Source organism: Salminus brasiliensis, chromosome 8 (assembly GCF_030463535.1).
Source record: "Salminus brasiliensis chromosome 8, fSalBra1.hap2, whole genome shotgun sequence".
NCBI classification, from domain to species: domain Eukaryota; kingdom Metazoa; phylum Chordata; class Actinopteri; order Characiformes; family Bryconidae; genus Salminus; species Salminus brasiliensis.
Window position 1 is genome coordinate 33,963,191 of NC_132885.1, and position 22,862 is coordinate 33,986,052.

At 40.1% G+C, this 22,862-nt stretch overlaps 1 protein-coding gene across 1 annotated transcript; it reads left to right on the forward strand.

Moving 5' to 3' along the window:
• The first annotated feature begins 12,414 nt into the window (after nt 1-12,414).
• Nucleotides 12,415-15,380, forward strand: LOC140560718 (cation channel sperm-associated protein 4-like). Its single transcript, XM_072685232.1, has 11 exons — nt 12,415-12,444; nt 12,594-12,683; nt 12,888-13,028; nt 13,237-13,338; nt 13,449-13,537; nt 13,714-13,843; nt 13,985-14,121; nt 14,327-14,465; nt 14,625-14,827; nt 14,953-15,115; nt 15,234-15,380. The coding sequence occupies exons 1-11, from the start codon at nt 12,436-12,438 to the stop codon at nt 15,378-15,380; spliced, it is 1,350 nt and encodes a 449-aa protein (XP_072541333.1). The 5' UTR covers nt 12,415-12,435.
• The last annotated feature ends 7,482 nt before the right edge of the window (nt 15,381-22,862 follow it).

Genomic DNA, 22,862 nt, shown 5'->3' on the forward strand with positions numbered 1-22,862 from the left:
TTTCCTTGCCACTGTCGCCTTTGGCTTGCTCACTGGGGGGTTTTATCTTCTATGTTTTGTTTCTTTTTACTTTTTTCTATCTGTACTTTTATTTGTTCATTTTTTTGAAACTGGTGTCTCTTTGAATGACCTTCAATCAAAGAACTGGTAAGTAATACTTTTTAAAGACATTTTAAAAAATCTGTATTTTATTCTGAAATATTTTATTAAGAAATAAAAATATATTAATATTAAGAAATAGCCAGTTGTTTATATTGTCAGGAAATTAAAAAAGAGCCTGGTAAACTAATTACAGATCAGTGGGTCTAAAATGATCACTGATAGCAGCTGTATGGAGCTCATCATTTCTTCATTAATATTCTGTGTCTTTATTTTATGCCCTGTTATAAACAGGAGGACAGAGGTACATCTGGCAGCTGGTGTGAAAGATGAAGAACATAGCGAGAGAGAGAGAGAGAGAGAGAGAGACGCAGCAGAAAGATGATGGTGATCAGGTGATGGAGAGAGGTTGAGCAGGCGAGGATGGAAAGGGAAGGGTGAGGAAGGAGAAATTAGAGGAATTTGGTGTAAAGAAGAGAATAGTACAAATAAACAGTGAAAAGAAAAAACTACAAAGCCTTGTCATTACTGCACTCTGTGAGAAAGGTGGAAAGTGTCACAAGCTCCTCCAAAATCCTCTCTAACCATGTTTAGACACAGTGGTGCTCAGTTCTGGAGATCTATGAGAGTTCATATCCAACACATGGTTCTAATACTCTGATACCCCTGAAGGTCTTCATGACCTGGTTCTGGTGTGTTAGATTAGGACTGGAGATAAACTCATCAGGGTCAGGATTGGACACCCTTGTTCTAACAGCAACTTCTGTCTCAGGTGAACTGTTGTCATGAAGCCTGCTAAATGTCACTTATACCTTCACATTAATTATGGCCGTGTTCGTGTACGTTATGTGGTCTACATGTGTTTACAGTAGAAGTCTTAGTAAGTGTGTAGAATTTAGAATTAAGAAAAAGCACAGGCTTTCCTGAGGGTTGATTTATGTCTCCCTGTTTTCAGGAAACAGTGCCTTCATAAATGTTAGTCAGTTGTGCACGCTAGCTATTGTTTCTCCCATTCTGGTTCTGCCAATTAACCCACACGTTTGTAGCTCCTAGAAATGCTCCTGACACTCGGAGGGTACTTAACCCATGTCTCCAACAATACATGCGAAGCCAGCCCCCGCAAACATGCTGAACCGCAGCTCCACTGCACCAGCTAACAGAACTATGCCTGCCAACATCACTTAGGAGTGATGAGAGGAAAGAGCACGGCCAATTGTGCTCACTTGGACTCCAGCCACTGATGGCAAGGCGGCATGGCTCGGGATTCGAACTCAGAACCCCCCGAGTCATAGTGAAAAGAACTGAATTCTAAAATAAGACCTGAAATCTAGACTGTTATTATGTGTGTAAATCAAAAACTCAAAAGGAGCATTAAAAAAAAAAACATTTTTTTTTCTTTTTTACTTTTTTTTTTTTTTACACTCTGTCCTTCTTCTACATAGCCTTGTGTGTGTGTGTGTGTGTGTGTGTGTGTGTGTGTGTGTTTGCATGTGGTTACATTTCAAGCACTGAAAACCTGTCAATTCAATTCAAATTTGGGGGGTAATATAGGGGGACAGGATCCAAAGTGTAGGCAAGGGCAACCGACCACAAATGGACTCGGATCAGCAGCAAGCAGACAGCAGAGGGCAGTTCAGCACACAGGGGAGAGAAAACAAAGGAGAAAATGATGATGTGTTTAGGAGTTTGAATAGACTGATGTGCAGCCTGTAAAGGAAGTAGATTAGAGAGACTGCAGCACTGATCAGGGACCTGTGAACAGAGAGCTGTACAGTCCAAATGTGTTAGTATTCTTACAAGCTCCATCAGCAAGGATAACAGTACAGTGCATTAATGGATTATCTGAGTCCCGAACACCAATAGGAAGTTTATTCCAGAGTTGGGGAGCCTTATAAGAGAAAGCTCTTCCTCCAGTGTTGGTTCTTCTAAAGCCAGGAGTTGTGAACGAAGTGTACGTGATGGGTTGTGTGGTTTAAGAAGTTCCTCAAGGTATTGTGGGGCCAAAACATTTATTTTATAATCAATGCAGAATTTAACTGGTAACCAGTGCAGGGACGAGAGAATAGGACACAGCTTCTCTGTGTCATGTAAGGAGAGTACATTACGCAGATTGGCAATATTACGTAGGTGGAAGAAGGCCATTTTAACTATGTAACAGATGTGTGCATCAAATGAGAAGCCAGAGTCAAAACAACTCCTGGGTTTTTTACAGTGCTGCTGGTTATGACTGAGAATCCATTTAATTTTACAGTAATATTTGGAATTTTTGGATTTATTCATATTTGGATCAATTAGTAAAACCTATGTTTTTTTCTGGATTAAGCAAAAACAAGTTGTGAGCCATTCAGTTCTTGTCCAGTTTATGTCTGCTCCAACATTCCTGCACATTTTAGTCTCTGTCTTGTGGAAACCTTTCTGTATGTGCTCACTCTATCCTACCTGCAAATTAGGATGGATAAGTGAACAGATTTGCCAGTATTGCTCTGCATCACAGCTGATCAAGATGGAGAGAAGAGTCTCTGCTTAAAGGGGCTTGGAAATCACTTTTTAAGAGAAAGACGTTTGGGGAGATGATGAAGAGAACGATCTTTCAGAATTTGAAGATCACATTTTTGTTGATTCAGGAGGAGGATGCTGGTGCCCTCTCAGCCCAACCCACAGAACAACCACCTGCAGAATCTGAAGTAGGTGTAAGATGCTGTGCATGTGGTGTACGTCTGTAGCAGCAGAAAGACTCAGTCTACCTGCATCAAGTGCAGGAAATACATCTGCAGCTCACACACAGTACAACTCTGCCCCTCATGTGTTCTGTAGGCTGGCATGAACTGACTGTGTGTTCAGTGAGGCTGATGTGCTGATGTGGCTCTATTGGGTTAAAAAGCCAGTAATGCAGAGTGTCCAACCAGACCTACAGACATTGGCCGAGTGACACAAACACAAACAGCACAAGACTTCAGTCCATTTTGTAGCATTTTGTACTTTTATACTTGAGTAAAAAAATGTAAATCGTACTTCAGCTTTATTAGGAGCACCTGTACACCACTTCCATCCTGCAGTGATCTACTCAGCCAGTAGGTGGCAGCAGTGCAATAGTGCCCATAATGCCCCAGCGTCTGTTCAAAAGCTTGAGCAGCTAATGGTGTCAGACACTCAACAGACAAGGTAATGCAGCTCAGAGCTGTGTGCGCTTTAGTTAAGGCCTTTTATAAGCGGATAACTTACCAACACACACATGAGAACAGTAAAGAAAAGGCATCAGTAGCGTTAGCATAGGCTGTATTTCTGCTAGCTAGTGAAAGAGGCTCTGATAACACAAGCTTGTAAAATGAGCGTCGCGAGCTCGCCAATATAGCAGTAACCTCCTCATTAAAAAGCCTGGCTTCTCCAACTAACATGAGCTGATGATGCAAAGATGACATCACTATTTCACATGTAGTTTTATTCAGCAAAGAGAATAGTTCATACATGTGAGTGACAGCAATATTACTAGTATAATAATCTTCTTCTTCTTATTAACTAGTAAAATGATTAGACAAGCAGAGGTAAAACTAGTCTAGAAACGCCCTGTATTGGATGATAACTATAAATAATACTACACTCCCATGAGGAGAACTTTGGAGATGATTTAATGAACACAGTGATGAAAAACCACAACTTTCTATAGGAATGTTATTAGTATTTATTTTAATATTAATGTTTTACTGAGGAAATAAACACTTGCTCAGAAAAGCCGCTTTTTAACTCTTAATTATCACAGATATCTAAAACATCTGCACAGAGCTGTATAGTTTTATATATTTTTAAATTATTTAATTTTTGTCACCTTGCAGTTACTTCTCTATCTAGATCAACATCATGAACCGAGCGGTGGAGCTTTTAAGGAGCAGACAGCAGCTGATCGAGTCTCAGACAGACGTGTTTCTGATGGAGGAGCTTCTTTAACCGCTCCGTTAGAAGAGATGACCGATCATCAGAGGAAGAAGGAAGAAGAAAGAGAGGAGAAAGCCCTTCTGTCTCCTAGCATGAGAACCTGAGGTGGCTTGTAATTAATGCTCACTCTTCTCTTCTCACATGTAGACTGAGTACAGCATTGGAAACTACCTCACTGCAATGTTCCAGTATATTGTGGAGCATCCCATTCTCCAGTTCCTCATCATGGTCATTGCTCTGGTTAACTGTGTCATCATCAGCGCCAAGACCATCTCAAGAATTGCCAAGGTGAGAACACTAAATCTTAACGCCACCAGATATTTTCAGACAGTCCGATCATGTTGCCTCTCCCACTGATTGACTAACTCTACAGCACAGCTCTGTGCTTCTATCAGTGTGTTTTGTAGGTGATGACGGGTGATGTTTCTGAGACTTTCAGAAACCCTGTATATTAAACTCCACTCTCTTTCTCACTGTAATTTCAGGACCATGAGACTGCATTCCTGATCTGGGAGCGGATCATCTTCACCGCTTTTATTTCAGAGATTGTTCTCAAATTGACCTGCGGTTTCAGTATTTTTTTGGTGGCATTGTTTTTTACAGTTTTCTCCTGGAACCTCCTCAAAATGTTTACTCCTATTAATCCATATTTTCCTTGTAGAAGGTTGCTGTGTCTCATCAAGTCTTATTTGATCTTTACTTCTTCTGTATCTGCAGAGCGGGTGGAATGTCCTGGATTTCTTGATCAATCTGGCTCTTAGATTGATCAAGGGTACAGATTCTTGCCCCCAAGCCAAAATAGGGTCATCAGGTGAGGAAAATTACAGTGACGTGTTCCCACATTTTAAGATCTCATCAGGTTTTTCATCTAGATCAATGGTCCTCATAAAGAAATGGACAAGAGGAGAGTGATGATGTATCTGTTTAGACCGAGTTTACAATTCTTAACTGTTCAATATTTGTGCTTCTTTCTTTTCTCCTTTTCCAGAATGCTGCGACTCTTTCGGCGTGTCAGGCTGTTTGCTTTCTTCTAGGGATTTTCCAGAGCACTCAACAGCATCTCCCGCTCCTTCTCTTGGGCATGGTGTAATGCTCTACGCTGTGTGTGAACAGCTTTGTCTTTAAATGTGCTCTAGATGTTTGGCCTGTGTGGAGTGATGCTGTTTGAGGATGATGTTCCATTTGCTTTTGGAGACTTCCCTACAGCCCTGTACACTCTGTTCATCTGCATCACCCATGGCTGGTTTAAAATCTACTATGGTTTTAAGGGGTAAGCAGCTCTTGTCTGGATCTCTGACTTTAACTAAATGAGTAAAAGTGTCAGTTCTGAAAGAGAACACTAGGTGAACATATGTGAGTGCAGTAAACTTCAGTGTACGTCCATCTGTTTTGGCACGTTTGTATTTGGTGAAGAGTCATATTTTATAGCCGCTCTACTGACAGTTTTGTCTAATTTAATATTCTGTCCATTTCAGTGTGGATGAAGCTCTTCGCTATGCTGCATTGGTGTACTTCTTCATCTTCAGCTGTGGGTTCATCTTCCTGAACATTTTTAGTTCTGTGATTATCATGAATCAAGAACTAGCTGTGGAAGCAGATTCCACTAAGGTAAGCCTGCTTTACATCCTAGCTTCACCTCCTGAGAACAACAGTGTGCAAATACCCAGTTTAACCCCCTACTTAAAGATACGCAAGATGAACATATTAATATTGTCTGCATATAAGTCATTTTTCTTTCTCTATATTTATTCAAACTGAATTATTTTTGTCACAATAACAGTCAGAAGAAGATGAATCCCAGAAGGATCTGGTACATGTGGAGGAAATAGTCGCATAAACCAGCATGACCCAGCGCCAGACACAGTCTCATGACAGGTGTCTCACGAACCTGACTTTTGACAAAATCTGGTCCTGTTAAGTTTGGCCATTGACCGGAATGAGTTCCAGGAGATTCGCCAGAAGTTGATGAAGTATGGGTCAACAGCACAGCTAATAAACACCTTATTTTACTTTCAGTCTGTCAACGGCTATTATGAAAAGGTCCGCCTGGACCGTAGAATGATGCACTGCTCTGACTGTAAATGTGTTCATCCAGGATTGTGGATGAGGTCCGAAACCTGCCCATCAATAAAGAGCGGGAGCTCCAGGCCCAGACGGAGAAAGAGATGGCCACCACCTTGACGGACAACTTGTTGGGTGATGACATCGCCTCTGGCCATGATATTCTGTCTACTTTCATCGCTCTGGAAGAGGTGAAGAAATACTGTTACTTAGCACAAACACTTGAAGCACTGTAATCAGATGAGAAGTGTATCTTGTTCCTCTAGAAATAAGACTTCTATTTACTCTGAGCTTTCTTCTCTGTTTCAGGCCAACCTTCTGTTTTCTATCAACCTTTTATTTTATATTCCTGTTAAAAACAGAAGGACAGAGGTGGACATCTGGCAACTGGTCTAAAAGATGAATAGTGAGAGATAGATATAGAGATAGAGATGCAGCAGAAAGATGATGGAGAGAGGTTAAGCAGTCGAGGATGGAAAGAGAAGGGCGAGGAAGGAGAAATAGGTGGAATTTGACCTGATGGAAAGAAGATTGATGTTCAGATAAACAGTTAAAAGAAAAAAACTACACAGCCTCGTCATTACTGCACTTTGTGACAACGCTGGGGTGTGTGGATATTGTAAGATTACTGTGGATATAAGTGTAAATATTGTTCAAAATAAATATATTTGATAACCGCCTTTTCTATCTTGTTTGCTTAATTTGGTATCAGCTAGCTAGCTGAGACTTTGTAAAACGCGTAGCTAGTCGCTAATAAGCTAGCATGTTAGCGAGCTAGCTGAATATTCAGAATTAACCAGCTAACGTTTTAAAGAGGGTCAAATATTGTGTTATGTGCTAAATATGAGATACATGGTCATAAATGTAATAAACTGCATTATGGACAGTTTACTTAGCTAGTGAAGTTATAATCAAACTCAAAAATGCTGAATAACATGAAGTTACTTCAGAGAAGACGGCTATGAAGCTAGCACTAGCTAGCTAACTTACTGTTAGCTATGTTGATGGTTTCAGGGCAGCTTGGTGAAACTACTTACTGAAATGTATTATTAATAAGAAAATTAGAAGTGATATTTCATGAACTTGTCCCTCAGTAGATGATGAGTTAGCACTAATGTTATATTAATTGGGGTTTTGGGTGTTTTTTCATTCATTTAATGTAATGTTTAGCTTCTACAGTCTCCACTCACTCTGTGTAGGATTTGTACAGTAGGGGTTGGCTCTGTTCTCTTGTCTGCACTCATATTAACGGCCTGTGCTCCACCCATAACTTCATTACTTTAATGCTTTTTGTAGACCCACATTATATAAATTATGTAATTTACAAAAATCTAATTTATCCTGTGTGTTTTTTCTTTATTTTGGTTAGTTTGGAGGTGAGTGAGTGAGACTGTGGAATAGTTTAATTTTAAACTTATTATTAGCACTGCTGAGATAAATAATTATTAGCACTGCTGAGGTAAATTATTATTAGCACTGCTGAGGGAAATAATTATTAGCAATACTGAGATAAATTATTATTAGCACTGCTGAGGTAAATTATTATTAGCACTGCTGAGGTAAATAATTATTAGCAATGCAGAGGTAAATAATTATTAGCACTGCTGAGGTAAATTATTATTAGCACTGCTGAGGTAAATTATTATTAGCACTACTGAGATAAATAATTATTAGCACTGCTGAGATAAATTATTATTAGCACTACTGAGGTAAATTATTATTAGCAATATTGAGGTAAATTATTATTAGCAATGCTGAGATGGAATTATTATTAGCACTGCTGAGGTAAATAATTATTAGCACTGCTGAGGTAAATAATTATTAGTACTGCTGAGGTAAATTATTATGCAGACTCTGAGGTAAATAATTATTAGCACTGCTGAGGTAAATAATTATTAGTACTGCTGAGGTAAATTATTATGCAGACTCTGAGGTAAATTATTATTAGCACTGCTGAGATGAAATTATTATTAGCACTGCTGAGGTAAATAATTATTAGCACTGCTGAGGTAAATTATTATTAGCACTACTGACGTAAATTATTATTAGCAATGCTGAGGTAAATAATTATTAGAACTGATGAGTGCTGAGGTAAATAATTATTAGCAATGCTGAGGTAAATAATTATTAGTACTGCTGAGGTAAATTATTATGCAGACTCTGAGGTAAATAATTATTAGCGCTGCTGAGGTAAATAATTATTAGTAGTGCTGACGTAAATTATTATGCAGACTCTGAGGTAAATTATTATGCATACTCTGAGGTAAACTATTATTAGCAATGCTGAGATGAAATTACTATTTGCACTGCTGAGGTAAATTATTATTAGCACTGCTGAGATGAAATTATTATTAGGACTGCTGTGTGCTGAGGTAAATTATTATTAGCACTGCTGAGATTAAATTATTATTAGCACTAGCCGAGTGCTGAGGTAAATTATTATTAGCACTGCTGAGTGCTGAGTTCAATAATTATTAGCACTGCTGAGTTCAATAATTATTAGCACTGCTGAGGTAAATAGTTATTAGCACTGCTGAGGTAAATCATTATTAGCACTGCTGAGGTAAATTATTATTAGCACTGCTGAGGTAAATTATTAGCAATGCTGAGGTAAATCATTTTTAGCAGTGCTGAGGTAAATTATTATGCAGACTCTGAGGTAAATTATTATTAGCAATATTGAGGTAAATTATTATTAGCAATGCTGAGGTAAATAATTATTAGCACTGCTGAGGTAAATAACTATTAGCAATGCTGAGGTAAATAATAATTTGCTCTGCTGAGGTAAATTATTATTAGCAATGCTGAGGTAAATAATTATTAGCAATGCTGAGGTAAATAATTATTAGCACTGCTAAGGTAAATAATTATTAGCACTGCTGAGGTAAATAATTATTAGCAATGCTGAGGTAAATAATTATTAGCACTGCTGAGGTAAATAACTATTAGCAATGCTGAGGTAAATAATTATTTGCTCTGCTGAGGTAAATTATTATTAGCAATGCTGAGGTAAATAATTATTAGCAATGCTGAGGTAAATAATTATTAGCACTGCTAAGGTAAATAATTATTAGCACTGCTAAGGTAAATAATTATTAGCAATGCTGAGGTAAATAATTATTAGCACTGCTTAGGTAAATAATTATTAGCAATGCTGAGGTAAATAATTATTAGCAATGCTGAGGTAAATAATTATTAGCACTGCTGAGGTAAATAATTATTAGCAATGCTGAGGTAAATAATTATTAGCACTGCTAAGGTAAATAATTATTAGCACTGCTTAGGTAAATAATTATTAGCAATGCTGAGGTAAATAATTATTAGCAATGCTGAGGTAAATAATTATTAGCACTGCTTAGGTAAATAATTATTAGCAATGCTGAGGTAAATAATTATTAGCACTGCTGAGGTAAATAATTATTAGCAATGCTGAGGTAAATAATTATTAGCACTGCTGAGGTAAATAATTATTAGCACTGCTTAGGTAAATCATTATTAGCACTGCTAAGGTAAATAATTATTAGCACTGCTTAGGTAAATAATTATTAGCAATGCTGAGGTAAATAATTATTAGCACTGCTGAGGTAAATAATTATTTGCAATGCTGAGGTAAGTTATTATTAGCATTTACACTGCCCGCTGCGTCCGCAAAGCAACCACCATTGTGGATGACCCCACCCACCCTTCACACAGACTGTTCTCCCTCCTGCCATCAGGAAGAAGGTACCGCAGCATCAGGTCCAACACGACCAGACTCTGCAATAACTTCTTCCCCCAAGCCATCAGACTGAAAGTAGGGTGTCGGATTAAAAAAAACTAGCTTTCTACAAAACCACCTTCTCCAGTTTTAACTGGATGCACAAGAAAATAGAAATGAAGCTCCAGTCACTGGTTAATCAGTATTCCTCCCTACAAATGAAGACACCATGAAGACTAAAGAAAGAACACTCCACACAGCTCTGAGAAATGGTTATTGGTGAGTGTGAGTCAGGGAATGGAGACAAAACAATTTCCAAGTCACTGAACTTCACCTGGAGTTCTGTTAAATCCATCATTCAGAAATGGAATATGACACATGTGTAAATCTGCCTAGAGCCGGCCAGTCATAGGTGTCTTGGTGGCCTTCCTCTCTAGCCTCTTTCTTGCACGGTCACTCAGTTTGTGAGGACAGCCCTGCTCTAGAAAGATTTACGTGTGCCATATTCCTTCCATTTCTAAATTTAATTTAATTTCTTTTGTAAATTATTGTGACAAAAAAAATAAAATGATGTTGACCATGAAAGCAATAAAAGGGGAAACCATCCAATGGACTGAATACTTTCATAGGCGCTGTAGGTCGTATATCACCTCCACATAAACAAGGGCACTATAGACTACTGTACTGTAAATCATCTGCAAACTGGTAAATCTGGTCTCTTCATTTCACTGTAATATAGAGAGACTATTCTCACAGGTCTCAGGTCAGTACCAGTAATTACCATTCACAGTTTCTCACTTCCTGTTCTGTTTGAGTATTTAAGCTTCATCCAAAACTCTTTTCTAACATCCAGCAAAACAAACGCTGATCTTACATTCAAGTTTTTCTTTGATCTCTGTTTATGCTTTATGAAACTTTGTGTAATTAAATCTGACATATGAAAATATTTAAACCTGCACAAGCCTTCATTTTCTATCTTTCCTCTTTCTTAGAGTGTCAGAACTGTCTGTATTTAAATGTAAAGGTAAATATTCAGCAGTTCCTGATTGTCACTCTCCGGCCTACCTGTGATTAGTAGCTTAGTGTGTTAAAATTATTACCTGTCCACATCTTAACTCATTGAATTTATGCAGTATAACAAATATTAAATATTATTTTATTATTAAATAAGCAGGCATTAAATGTGGTATTCACTTTAATGTGGCTACAATGTAAGTTTCAGTCTTTACCAAAAACCTGCAGATCAGTGCCCTCTACTGGTCACGTGTCCGACATTCTTGATGAATTTAAAATTTTCAATAAATATTTCTTTATTATTTAATAAACGTCCCTTACTGCCCTTGGGGGGCAGTGGTGGCTCAGCGGTTAGAGCGCCGGGATATCGATAACAGGGTTGTGGGTTCGATTCCCGGGCTCGGCAAGCTGCCACTGTTGGGCCCTTGAGCAAGGCCCTTTACCCTCTCTGCTCCCCGGGCGCTGGAGTTGGCTGCCCACCGCTCTGGGTGTGTGTGTGTACTCACTGCCCCTAACACGTGTGTGTGTGTGAGTGTGTTCACTACCAGATGGGTTAAATGCGGAGGACACATTTCGCTGTACAGTCCACACTGTACAGTGACGAATACGTGCACCTTTATCCTTTACCTTTATCCTTTTACCCCATAAGCAGTCAATCCCCCAGACATGTTTGATATCTGAAGGTGCTTATTATGAGGGGAATATAATGATAAAAATGTATAAATGTGAAATCTAAATATAAATTTTGTAACTTTTGTTGATGTAAATTCCCAATATAAAATATGATAAAAATATCAGTGTGTTTGATGTGGAACAGACTGTAACATATCTTATATTTATAAAACAATGAAATCTTTAGTTTATGGATTTTCCTCTTTTTCATTTTTAAACACATCGTTGATGAAATTTTTCTTTAGACAAGTTTTTTTTTAAAGAAGCTGCAGAAAGGTTTATTTACTTATTTGCAAGCTCTGTATTTCCTTCAGGTAATGCTAATCTGTAATATCACAATACTGGTAGTGTATCGAACACAACCTAAACCTTTATATTTCATCAATATTCATTATTTTTTCTTTAAAGTGGAGCTAAATTGTTAACTGTTAACACAAATTCAGAATGACTTCAGTGAAACACTTCCAGCAATAAAGGGGTTGGTTTTATCAACCGGAAGTTGATCCTCCATGTTTACAGTTGTCAGTGAACCGCCTATAAATATAAGTATATCTATAAAAAATATTCTGTTCTAATAATTCTAATATTTTAATCTTCATTTTTATTGATCAGTGACCACTAGATAATATCATATATGAATATTCTGTCCATTTACAATCACTTAGTATTCAGATCAACGACATGTGATCAGTCCTCGTGACCCAACTAGACTAGCATATGCGCTAACTAGCAGATGCGCTTGTCGGCTGGGTGACGTTTGATGGTGGAACGTTTATGACGTCATAGAGTGAGAGAGATTCCATGGTAACGAACAGAGCGGCGGAGCTTTTAAGGAGCAGACAGCAGCTGATCGAGTCTCAGAAGAGATGAGCGATCACCAAAAGAAGAAGAAGAAGAAGGAGGAAGTAAGAGAGGAGAAAGCCCTTCTGTCTCCAAGCAGACAGAACCAGAAGCACCTCGCCATGCTCAAGGTGGACCAGGTTCTTTTTTACCTGTTCTCTTAAACTTCTCCATTTACCTGTTTTTTCAGGTTCTTTCCAGAGCTTTGGGTAAATACATTTTGTGTAAGATGTGTGTATGGATATAGAGTCTAAATGAATGTCTGTCTTTTTGGGGGCAGAAAACATCTAAAACCTCTTTGGAACCACAGTCCGTGATGGAGGAAGTGGAGGAACCAGGAGAGGGCTTCATGGAGCTGCTCCACGAAAATGTAAGAAAGACAAAGGAGTTTCACTTCAGTAATGAACTATAAGGAGTCACTGGGTTTAATCCATCATGTCCTGAGTTGTGGAATTGCTCTACTATAAATCCTAAGACCTTTATAAGACCAGCTTTGGCTCTTCACTGGGCCTTTGAGTCCTGACCAAAAGTTCTGAGATGTTAATAATTCTCACTCTTCTCTTCTCACATGTAGACGGAGTACAACATTGGAAACTACATCTCTGCAATGTTCCAGTATATTGTGGAGCACCCAATTGTCCAGTTCCTCATCCTGGTCATTGCACTCCTCAACTGCATCATCATCAGCGTCCAGACCAACTCGAGGATTGCCAAGGTGAGAACCCTAAATCTTGAAGTCACCAGATATTTTCAGACAGTTCGATCATGTTCCCTCTCCCACTGACTGACTAACCCTACAGTACAGTTCTGTGCTTCTGTCAGTGTGTTTTGTAGGACAGGTGATGTTTCTGGTACTTGTGTTTGAGTGTACTTTCAGAAACCCTGTATATTAAACTCCACTCTCTTTCTGACTGTAATTTCAGGACCATGAGACTGCATTCCTGATCTGGGAGTGGATCATCTTCACCGCTTTCATTTCAGAGATTGTTCTCAAGTTCACCTACGGTTTCAGGATTTTCTGGATGGTACTGTTTTTTTCTCAAAATGTTTACTTCTATTAATCCATATTTTCCTTGTAGAAGGTTGCTGTGTCTCATCAAGTCTTATTTGATCATTATTTCTTCTGTATCTGCAGAGTGGGTGGAATGTCCTGGATTTCTTGGTCAGTCTGGGTCTGATGGTGGGGTACAGATTCTTGCCCCCAAGCCAAAATAGGATCATCAGGTGAGGAAAATTACAGTGACGTGTTCCCACATTTTAAAACTCCTCAGGTTTTTCATCTAGATCAGTGTTCCTCATAAAAGGATGGAAAAGAGGAGAGTGATGGTGTATCTGTTCAGACTGAGCTCACAGTTTGTAACTGTTCAATATTTGTGCTTCTTTCTTTTCTCCTTTTCCAGAACGCTGCGACTCTTTCGGAGTGTAAGGCTGTTTGCTTTTTCCGAGGGATTTTCCAGAGCACTCAACAGCATCGCCCGTTCCATGTCTGCACTGCTGAACATCTTCATCCTCATCATGTGCTTCATGGTGGTATGTGCTCTTCCACAATTCGTATTTGTATGATAAAATCTCAGAAACGATCCAAAAGATAAGGTCTCTGTACTTGTGTTTTGTTCATGGTGAAATGCTGTACGCTGTGTCTGAAATGCTCTGTTATTGATTGTGCTCTAGATGTTTGGCCTGTGTGGAGTGATGCTGTTTGGGGATGAAGTTCCATCTGCTTTTGGAGACTTCCCTACAGCCCTGTACACTCTGTTCATCTGCATCACCCAGAATGGCTGGTTTAAAATCTACTATGGATTTAAGGGGTAAGCAGCTCTTGTCTGGATCTCTGACTATAACTAAATAAGTAAAAGTGTCAGTTCTGAAACACAACACTAGGTGAACATATGTGAGTGCAGTAAACTTCAGTGTACGTCCATCTGTTTTGGCACGTTTGTATTTGGTGAAGATTCATATTTTATAGCCACTCTACTGACAGTTTTGTCTAATTTAATATTCTGTCCATTTCAGTGTGGATGAAGCACTTCGCTATGCTGCGTTGGTGTACTTCTTCATCTTCATCTTCAGCTGTGGGTTCATCTTCCTTAACTTTTTTAGTTCTGTGATTATCACCAATCAAGAACTAGCTGTGGAAACGGATTCCACTAAGGTAAGCCTGCTTTACATCCTAGCTTCACCTCCTGAGAACAACAGCGTGCAAATACCCAGTTTAACCCCCTACTCTACCTGAACATATTAATATTGTCTGCATGTAAGTCATGATTTTCCTCTTATTTTATTCCAACTAAAACTTTTGTCTTAATAACAGTCAGAAGAAGATGAATCCCAGAAGGATCTGGTACATGTGGATGAAGTGGTCGCAAAAACCAGCATGACCCAGCGCCAGACACCGTGGCACGACAGCTGCCTGACGAACCTGACTCTGGAGAACTTTGAGAATCTCGTCCTGTTAAGAGAAGCCATCGACAGGAATGAGAAAGAGTTCCAGGAGATTCGTCAGAAGTTGATAAAGTAAGGTTCAACAGCACAGCTGATAAACACCTTATTTTACTTTCAGTCTGTCAACGGCTATTATGAAAAGGTCCGCCTGGACCGTAGAATGATGAACTGCTCTGACTGTAAATGTGTTCATCCAGGATTGTGGAAGAGGTCCGAAACCTGCCCGTCAATAAAGAGCGGGAGCTCCAGGCCCAGAGGGAAAAAGAGATGGCTACCACCTTGACGGACAACTTGTTGGGTGATGACATCGCCTCTGGCCAGGCTGGAGATATTCTGTCCACTTTCATCGCTCTGGAAGAGGTGAAGAAATACTGTTACTGAGCACAAACACTTGAAGCACCGTAATCAGATGAGAAGTGTATCTTGTTCCTCTAGAAATAAGACTTCTATTTACTCTGAGCTTTCTTCTCTGTTTCAGGCCAACCTTCTGGATTCACGGACAACAACTGACGTGTTTGGTGAAGGTTTGGTGCAGGAAGGGATTCGCAGGCTGGCCAGAGAAGCTGTGACCGATTCCCTGTTGCGCAGCAAGTCTTCAGTAATGTCCGTGACCCATAGTAATTAAGTCATGCTGAAGCATTGACTATTGATCCTTGGTGGGATGTTATTGGACTTCTGTGCTAGTCACAGTTTGTCCATAACAAACAGCACGTTCAAACACAAGGTTGCTTATAAGTGTACTTGGTACAGAGCACCTTGGGTCAGAGGTAAGTTACCGACATCGAGGTCTTGTCGTCTGACCTGTGGCTGCGTGTTTCGGATGCATTGGTAAAGAGAGGTGCTGAGCTGTGAGCTGATCACCATCTGATGAGTTGAATCAGGTGGCAGCTAAACCTGCCAGACAAACCTGACAGGCCCAAACGAGTAGTCTGTGTCTGCCAGGGAAAGCTGGCAGAGGACTCTGATTTTCATCTCTGAACTCTCATCTCCAAGGGAGCTTCTCACATGTTCTGGAGGAGGTTGGAGACACTGATTCAGAATTGACCTTGTTGAAGACCTCAGTTGTGGAAGCAACTGTTCATAGCTGTTGCCAAAACCTTGTCCGTGCCTGTTATGATGGCAACCAAAGAACCTGTTGGTGAACACCAGCAGTGAGGGAGGCTGTCAAGCGGAAGAAGGAGAATCGGGGCACTCTTGATTCCGCTGATTGGCACAGACAAGTAAATAAGGTAGCAGCTTTGGCAGTGGCAGAAGCGAAATCCAGGGCATGTGAGGAGTCTGTAGAGTTAATGGAGACTGATTTTCAGGTGTCTTCAAAGATGTTCTGGAAAAGGCTCCAACAACTCAGAAGGGGGAGGAGGGACATTGCCCAAACTGTGCTCAATAAGGGTGATGAAGCTCTGAACTCAGCTGAGGATATTGTTGGGCACCAGAAGGAACACTTTGAGAAGCTCCTAAAGCCGAGGAACATGCCTTCTACCCTGAAGGTTGAGCTGGAGACTTCCAGGGAGGCAGAATTCGTCTGTGGCCAAAGTCACTGATGTAGTGAAAAAGCTTCACAGTGACAAGGCACTAGAGTGGATGAGATTCGCCTGGAATTGCTGAAAGCTCTTGCATGGACCTCAGAAAGCTCTCAATTTACCAGCTGAACTACATCCCCACCCTGGTCACGGACACAAGCGGTTGAAATGAGGTTATGTCCTCTGTTATCTGGGAGAGTCTCAGAGTAGAGCCGCTGCTCCTTCTCATTGAGAGGAGCCAGCTGAGGTTGTTGGGGCGTCTGATAAGGATGTCCCCCCAGTTGCCTCCTGTTGGAGATGTACTGGGCACAGCCAGCTGGGAGGAGACCCCGAGGTAAACCTTGGACTTGCTGGAAGTATTATATCTCCTGGCTGGCCTGGGAGCGCCTTGGGATGCTGGAGACAGGGATGCCTGGGTTTCTGTGCTTCCCCCATTGCCACTGCAGGCCCTGAGCTGAATGAAGTGGATAAGAATATGAAAAAAGACGATTAGGCATTCCACAACATCTTCTGGGTGAAACTGGTTGTTAGGTAACATTAAGTAAAGTCCAGCGGTAAGATGAGGTAAGTTTGTGTTTTTTTTTTATTTCTCTTGGCTCTGATTTAAACTCCTGCAGCCGTGTTTGAATCAGCTGGAGATGTTTAATGATCTTTTTGGAGTCAGTTTAGGTTTTTGATTCTTTATTGTTGAGATTTTAATACAAAGTTGTTCTGGTGATTTTTTTTCAGGGTGAAGATCTGAAGGCCACTAGTGCCATGGAGATAACAGCTGCTTGAGACCTGGTTTATTAATTTCTAACTGGTTTTGATCAGAGGAGGATGGGTCTCCCCTTGTGAGTCTTGGTTCCTCCCAAGGTTTCTTCCTCCAGCTTTGAGGGAGTTTTTCCTTGCCACTGTCGCCTTTGGCTTGCTCACTGGGGGGTTTTATCTTCTATGTTTTGTTTCTTTTTACTTTTTTCTATCTGTACTTTTATTTGTTCATTTTTTTGAAACTGGTGTCTCTTTGAATGACCTTCAATCAAAGAACTGGTAAGTAATACTTTTTAAAGACATTTTAAAAAATCTGTATTTTATTCTGAAATATTTTATTAAGAAATAAAAATATATTAATATTAAGAAATAGCCAGTTGTTTATATTGTCAGGAAATTGAAAAGAGCCTGGTAAACTAATTACAGACCAGTGGGTCTAAAATGATCACTGATAGCAGCTGTATGGAGCTCATCATTTCTTCATTAATATTCTGTGTCTTTATTTTATGCCCTGTTATAAACAGGAGGACAGAGGTACATCTGGCAGCTGGTGTGAAAGATGAAGAACATAGCGAGAGAGAGAGAGAGAGACGCAGCAGAAAGATGATGGTGATCAGGTGATGGAGAGAGGTTGAGCAGGCGAGGATGGAAAGGGAAGGGTGAGGAAGGAGAAATTAGAGGAATTTGGTGTAAAGAAGAGAATAGTACAAATAAACAGTGAAAAGAAAAAACTACAAAGCCTTGTCATTACTGCACTCTGTGAGAAAGGTGGAAAGTGTCACAAGCTCCTCCAAAATCCTCTCTAACCATGTTTAGACACAGTGGTGCTCAGTTCTGGAGATCTATGAGAGTTCATATCCAACACATGGTTCTAATACTCTGATACCCCTGAAGGTCTTCATGACCTGGTTCTGGTGTGTTAGATTAGGACTGGAGATAAACTCATCAGGGTCAGGATTGGACACCCTTGTTCTAACAGCAACTTCTGTCTCAGGTGAACTGTTGTCATGAAGTCTGCTAAATGTCACTTATACCTCCACATTAATTATGGCCGTGTACGTTATGTGGTCTACATGTGTTTACAGTAGAAGTCTTAGTAAGTGTGTAGAATTTAGAATTAAGAAAAAGCACAGGCTTTCCTGAGGGTTGATTTATGTCTCCCTGTTTTCAGGAAACAGTGCCTTCATAAATGTTAGTCAGTTGTGCACGCTAGCTATTGTTTCTCCCATTCTGGTTCTGCCAATTAACCCACACGTTTGTAGCTCCTAGAAATGCTCCTGACACTCGGAGGGTACTTAACCCATGTCTCCAACAATACATGCGAAGCCAGCCCCCGCAAACATGCTGAACCGCAGCTCCACTGCACCAGCTAACAGAACTATGCCTGCCAACATCACTTAGGAGTGATGAGAGGAAAGAGCACGGCCAATTGTGCTCACTTGGACTCCAGCCACTGATGGCAAGGCGGCATGGCTCGGGATTCGAACTCAGAACCCCCCGAGTCATAGTGAAAAGAACTGAATTCTAAAATAAGACCTGAAATCTAGACTGTTATTATGTGTGTAAATCAAAAACTCAAAAGGAGCATTAAAAAAAAAAACATTTTTTTTTCTTTTTTACTTTTTTTTTTTTTTTACACTCTGTCCTTCTTCTACATAGCCTTGTGTGTGTGTGTGTGTGTGTGTGTGTGTGTGTGTGTGTGTTTGCATGTGGTTACATTTCAAGCACTGAAAACCTGTCAATTCAATTCAAATTTGGGGGGTAATATAGGGGGACAGGATCCAAAGTGTAGGCAAGGGCAACCGACCACAAATGGACTCGGATCAGCAGCAAGCAGACAGCAGAGGGCAGTTCAGCACACAGGGGAGAGAAAACAAAAGAGAAAATGATGATGTGTTTAGGAGTTTGAATAGACTGATGTGCAGCCTGTAAAGGAAGTAGATTAGAGAGACTGCAGCACTGATCAGGGACCTGTGAACAGAGAGCTGTACAGTCCAAATGTGTTAGTATTCTTACAAGCTCCATCAGCAAGGATAACAGTACAGTGCATTAATGGATTATCTGAGTCCCGAACACCAATAGGAAGTTTATTCCAGAGTTGGGGAGCCTTATAAGAGAAAGCTCTTCCTCCAGTGTTGGTTCTTCTAAAGCCAGGAGTTGTGAACGAAGTGTACGTGATGGGTTGTGTGGTTTAAGAAGTTCCTCAAGGTATTGTGGGGCCAAAACATTTATTTTATAATCAATGCAGAATTTAACTGGTAACCAGTGCAGGGACGAGAGAATAGGACACAGCTTCTCTGTGTCATGTAAGGAGAGTACATTACGCAGATTGGCAATATTACGTAGGTGAAAGAAGGCCATTTTAACTATGTAACAGATGTGTGCATCAAATGAGAAGCCAGAGTCAAAACAACTCCTGGGTTTTTTACAGTGCTGCTGGTTATGACTGAGAATCCATTTAATTTTACAGTAATATTTGGAATTTTTGGATTTATTCATATTTGGATCAATTAGTAAAACCTATGTTTTTTTCTGGATTAAGCAAAAACAAGTTGTGAGCCATTCAGTTCTTGTCCAGTTTATGTCTGCTCCAACATTCCTGCACATTTTAGTCTCTGTCTTGTGGAAACCTTTCTGTATGTGCTCACTCTATCCTACATGCAAATTAGGATGGATAAGTGAACAGATTTGCCAGTATTGCTCTGCATCACAGCTGATCAAGATGGAGAGAAGAGTCTCTGCTTAAAGGGGCTTGGAAATCACTTTTTAAGAGAAAGACGTTTGGGGAGATGATGAAGAGAACGATCTTTCAGAATTTGAAGATCACATTTTTGTTGATTCAGGAGGAGGATGCTGGTGCCCTCTCAGCCCAACCCACAGAACAACCATCTGCAGAATCTGAAGTAGGTGTAAGATGCTGTGCATGTGGTGTACGTCTGTAGCAGCAGAAAGACTCAGTCTACCTGCATCAAGTGCAGGAAATACATCTGCAGCTCACACACAGTACAACTCTGCCCCTCATGTGTTCTGTAGGCTGGCATGAACTGACTATGTGTTCAGTGAGGCTGATGTGCTGATGTGGCTCTATTGGGTTAAAAAGCCAGTAATGCAGAGTGTCCAACCAGACCTACAGACATTGGCCGAGTGACACAAACACAAACAGCACAAGACTTCAGTCCATTTTGTAGCATTTTGTACTTTTATACTTGAGTAAAAAAATGTAAATCGTACTTCAGCTTTATTAGGAGCACCTGTACACCACTTCCATCCTGCAGTGATCTACTCAGCCAGTAGGTGGCAGCAGTGCAATAATGCCCATAATGCCCCAGAGTCTGTTCAAAAGCTTGAGCAGCTAATGCTGTCAGACACTCAACAGACAAGGTAATGCAGCTCAGAGCTGTGTGTGCTTTAGTTAAGGCCTTTTATAAGCGGATAACTTACCAACACACACATGAGAACAGTAAAGAAAAGGCATCAGTAGCGTTAGCATAGGCTGTATTTCTGCTAGCTAGTGAAAGAGGCTCTGATAACACAAGCTTGTAAAATGAGCGTCGCGAGCTCGCCAATATAGCAGTAACCTCCTCATTAAAAAGCCTGGCTTCTCCAACTAACATGAGCTGATGATGCAAAGATGACATCACTATTTCACATGTAGTTTTATTCAGCAAAGAGAATAGTTCATACATGTGAGTGACAGCAATATTACTAGTATAATAATCTTCTTCTTCTTATTAACTAGTAAAATGATTAGACAAGCAGAGGTAAAACTAGTCTAGAAACGCCCTGTATTGGATGATAACTATAAATAATACTACACTCCCATGAGGAGAACTTTGGAGATGATTTAATGAACACAGTGATGAAAAACCACAACTTTCTATAGGAATGTTATTAGTATTTATTTTAATATTAATGTTTTACTGAGGAAATAAACACTTGCTCAGAAAAGCCGCTTTTTAACTCTTAATTATCACAGATATCTAAAACATCTGCACAGAGCTGTATAGTTTTATATATTTTTAAATTATTTAATTTTTGTCACCTTGCAGTTACTTCTCTATCTAGATCAACATCATGAACCGAGCGGTGGAGCTTTTAAGGAGCAGACAGCAGCTGATCGAGTCTCAGACAGACGTGTTTCTGATGGAGGAGCTTCTTTAACCGCTCCGTTAGAAGAGATGACCGATCATCAGAGGAAGAAGGAAGAAGAAAGAGAGGAGAAAGCCCTTCTGTCTCCTAGCATGAGAACCTGAGGTGGCTTGTAATTAATGCTCACTCTTCTCTTCTCACATGTAGACTGAGTACAGCATTGGAAACTACCTCACTGCAATGTTCCAGTGTATTGTGGAGCATCCCATTCTCCAGTTCCTCATCATGGTCATTGCTCTGGTTAACTGTGTCATCATCAGCGCCAAGACCATCTCAAGAATTGCCAAGGTGAGAACACTAAATCTTAACGCCACCAGATATTTTCAGACAGTCCGATCAAGTTGCCTCTCCCACTGATTGACTAACTCTACAGCACAGCTCTGTGCTTCTATCAGTGTGTTTTGTAGGTGATGACGGGTGATGTTTCTGAGACTTTCAGAAACACTGTATATTAAACTCCACTCTCTTTCTCACTGTAATTTAAGGACCATGAGACTGCATTCCTGATCTGGGAGCAGATCATCTTCACCGCTTTTATTTCAGAGATTGTTCTCAAATTGACCTGCGGTTTCAGTATTTTTTTGGTGGCATTGTTTTTTACAGTTTTCTCCTGGAACCTCCTCAAAATGTTTACTCCTATTAATCCATATTTTCCTTGTAGAAGGTTGCTATGTCTCATCAAGTCTTATTTGATCATTACTTCTTCTGTATCTGCAGAGCGGGTGGAATGTCCTGGATTTCTTGATCAATCTGGCTCTTAGATTGATCAAGGGTACAGATTCTTGCCCCCAAGCCAAAATAGGGTCATCAGGTGAGGAAAATTACAGTGACGTGTTCCCACATTTTAAGATCTCATCAGGTTTTTCATCTAGATCAATGGTCCTCATAAAGAAATGGACAAGAGGAGAGTGATGATGTATCTGTTCAGACCGAGCTTACAATTTTTAACTGTTCAATATTTGTGCTTCTTTCTTTTCTCCTTTTCCAGAATGCTGCGACTCTTTCGGCATGTCAGGCTGTTTGCTTTCTTCTAGGGATTTTCCAGAGCACTCAACAGCATCTCCCGCTCCTTCTCTTGGGCATGGTGTAATGCTCTACGCTGTGTGTGAACAGCTTTGTCTTTAAATGTGCTCTAGATGTTTGGCCTGTGTGGAGTGATGCTGTTTGGGGATGATGTTCCATTTGCTTTTGGAGACTTCCCTACAGCCCTGTACACTCTGTTCATCTGCATCACCCATGGCTGGTTTAAAATCTACTATGGTTTTAAGGGGTAAGCAGCTCTTGTCTGGATCTCTGACTTTAACTAAATGAGTAAAAGTGTCAGTTCTGAAAGAGAACACTAGGTGAACATATGTGAGTGCAGTGAACTTCAGTGTACGTCCATCTGTTTTGGCACGTTTGTATTTGGTGAAGAGTCATATTTTATAGCCGCTCTACTGACAGTTTTGTCTAATTTAATATTCTGTCCGTTTTAGTGTGAATGAAGCTCTTCGCTATGCTGCATTGGTGTACTTCTTCATCTTCATCTTCAGCTGTGGGTTCATCTTCCTGAACATTTTTAGTTCTGTGATTATCATGAATCAAGAACTAGCTGTGGAAGCAGATTCCACTAAGGTAAGTCTGCTTTACATCCTAGCTTCACCTCCTGATAACAACAGTGTGCAAATACCCAGTTTAACCCCCTACTT

What these genes read in the sequence shown, in the direction of transcription:
- LOC140560718 (XM_072685232.1), top strand. An exon ending in AGCCAAAATAGGATCATCAG is followed by an intron (nt 13,538 to 13,713) that starts GTGAGGAAAATT and finishes CTCCTTTTCCAG; the next exon opens with AACGCTGCGACTCTTTCGGA. An exon ending in ATTCGTCAGAAGTTGATAAA is followed by an intron (nt 14,828 to 14,952) that starts GTAAGGTTCAAC and finishes GTGTTCATCCAG; the next exon opens with GATTGTGGAAGAGGTCCGAA.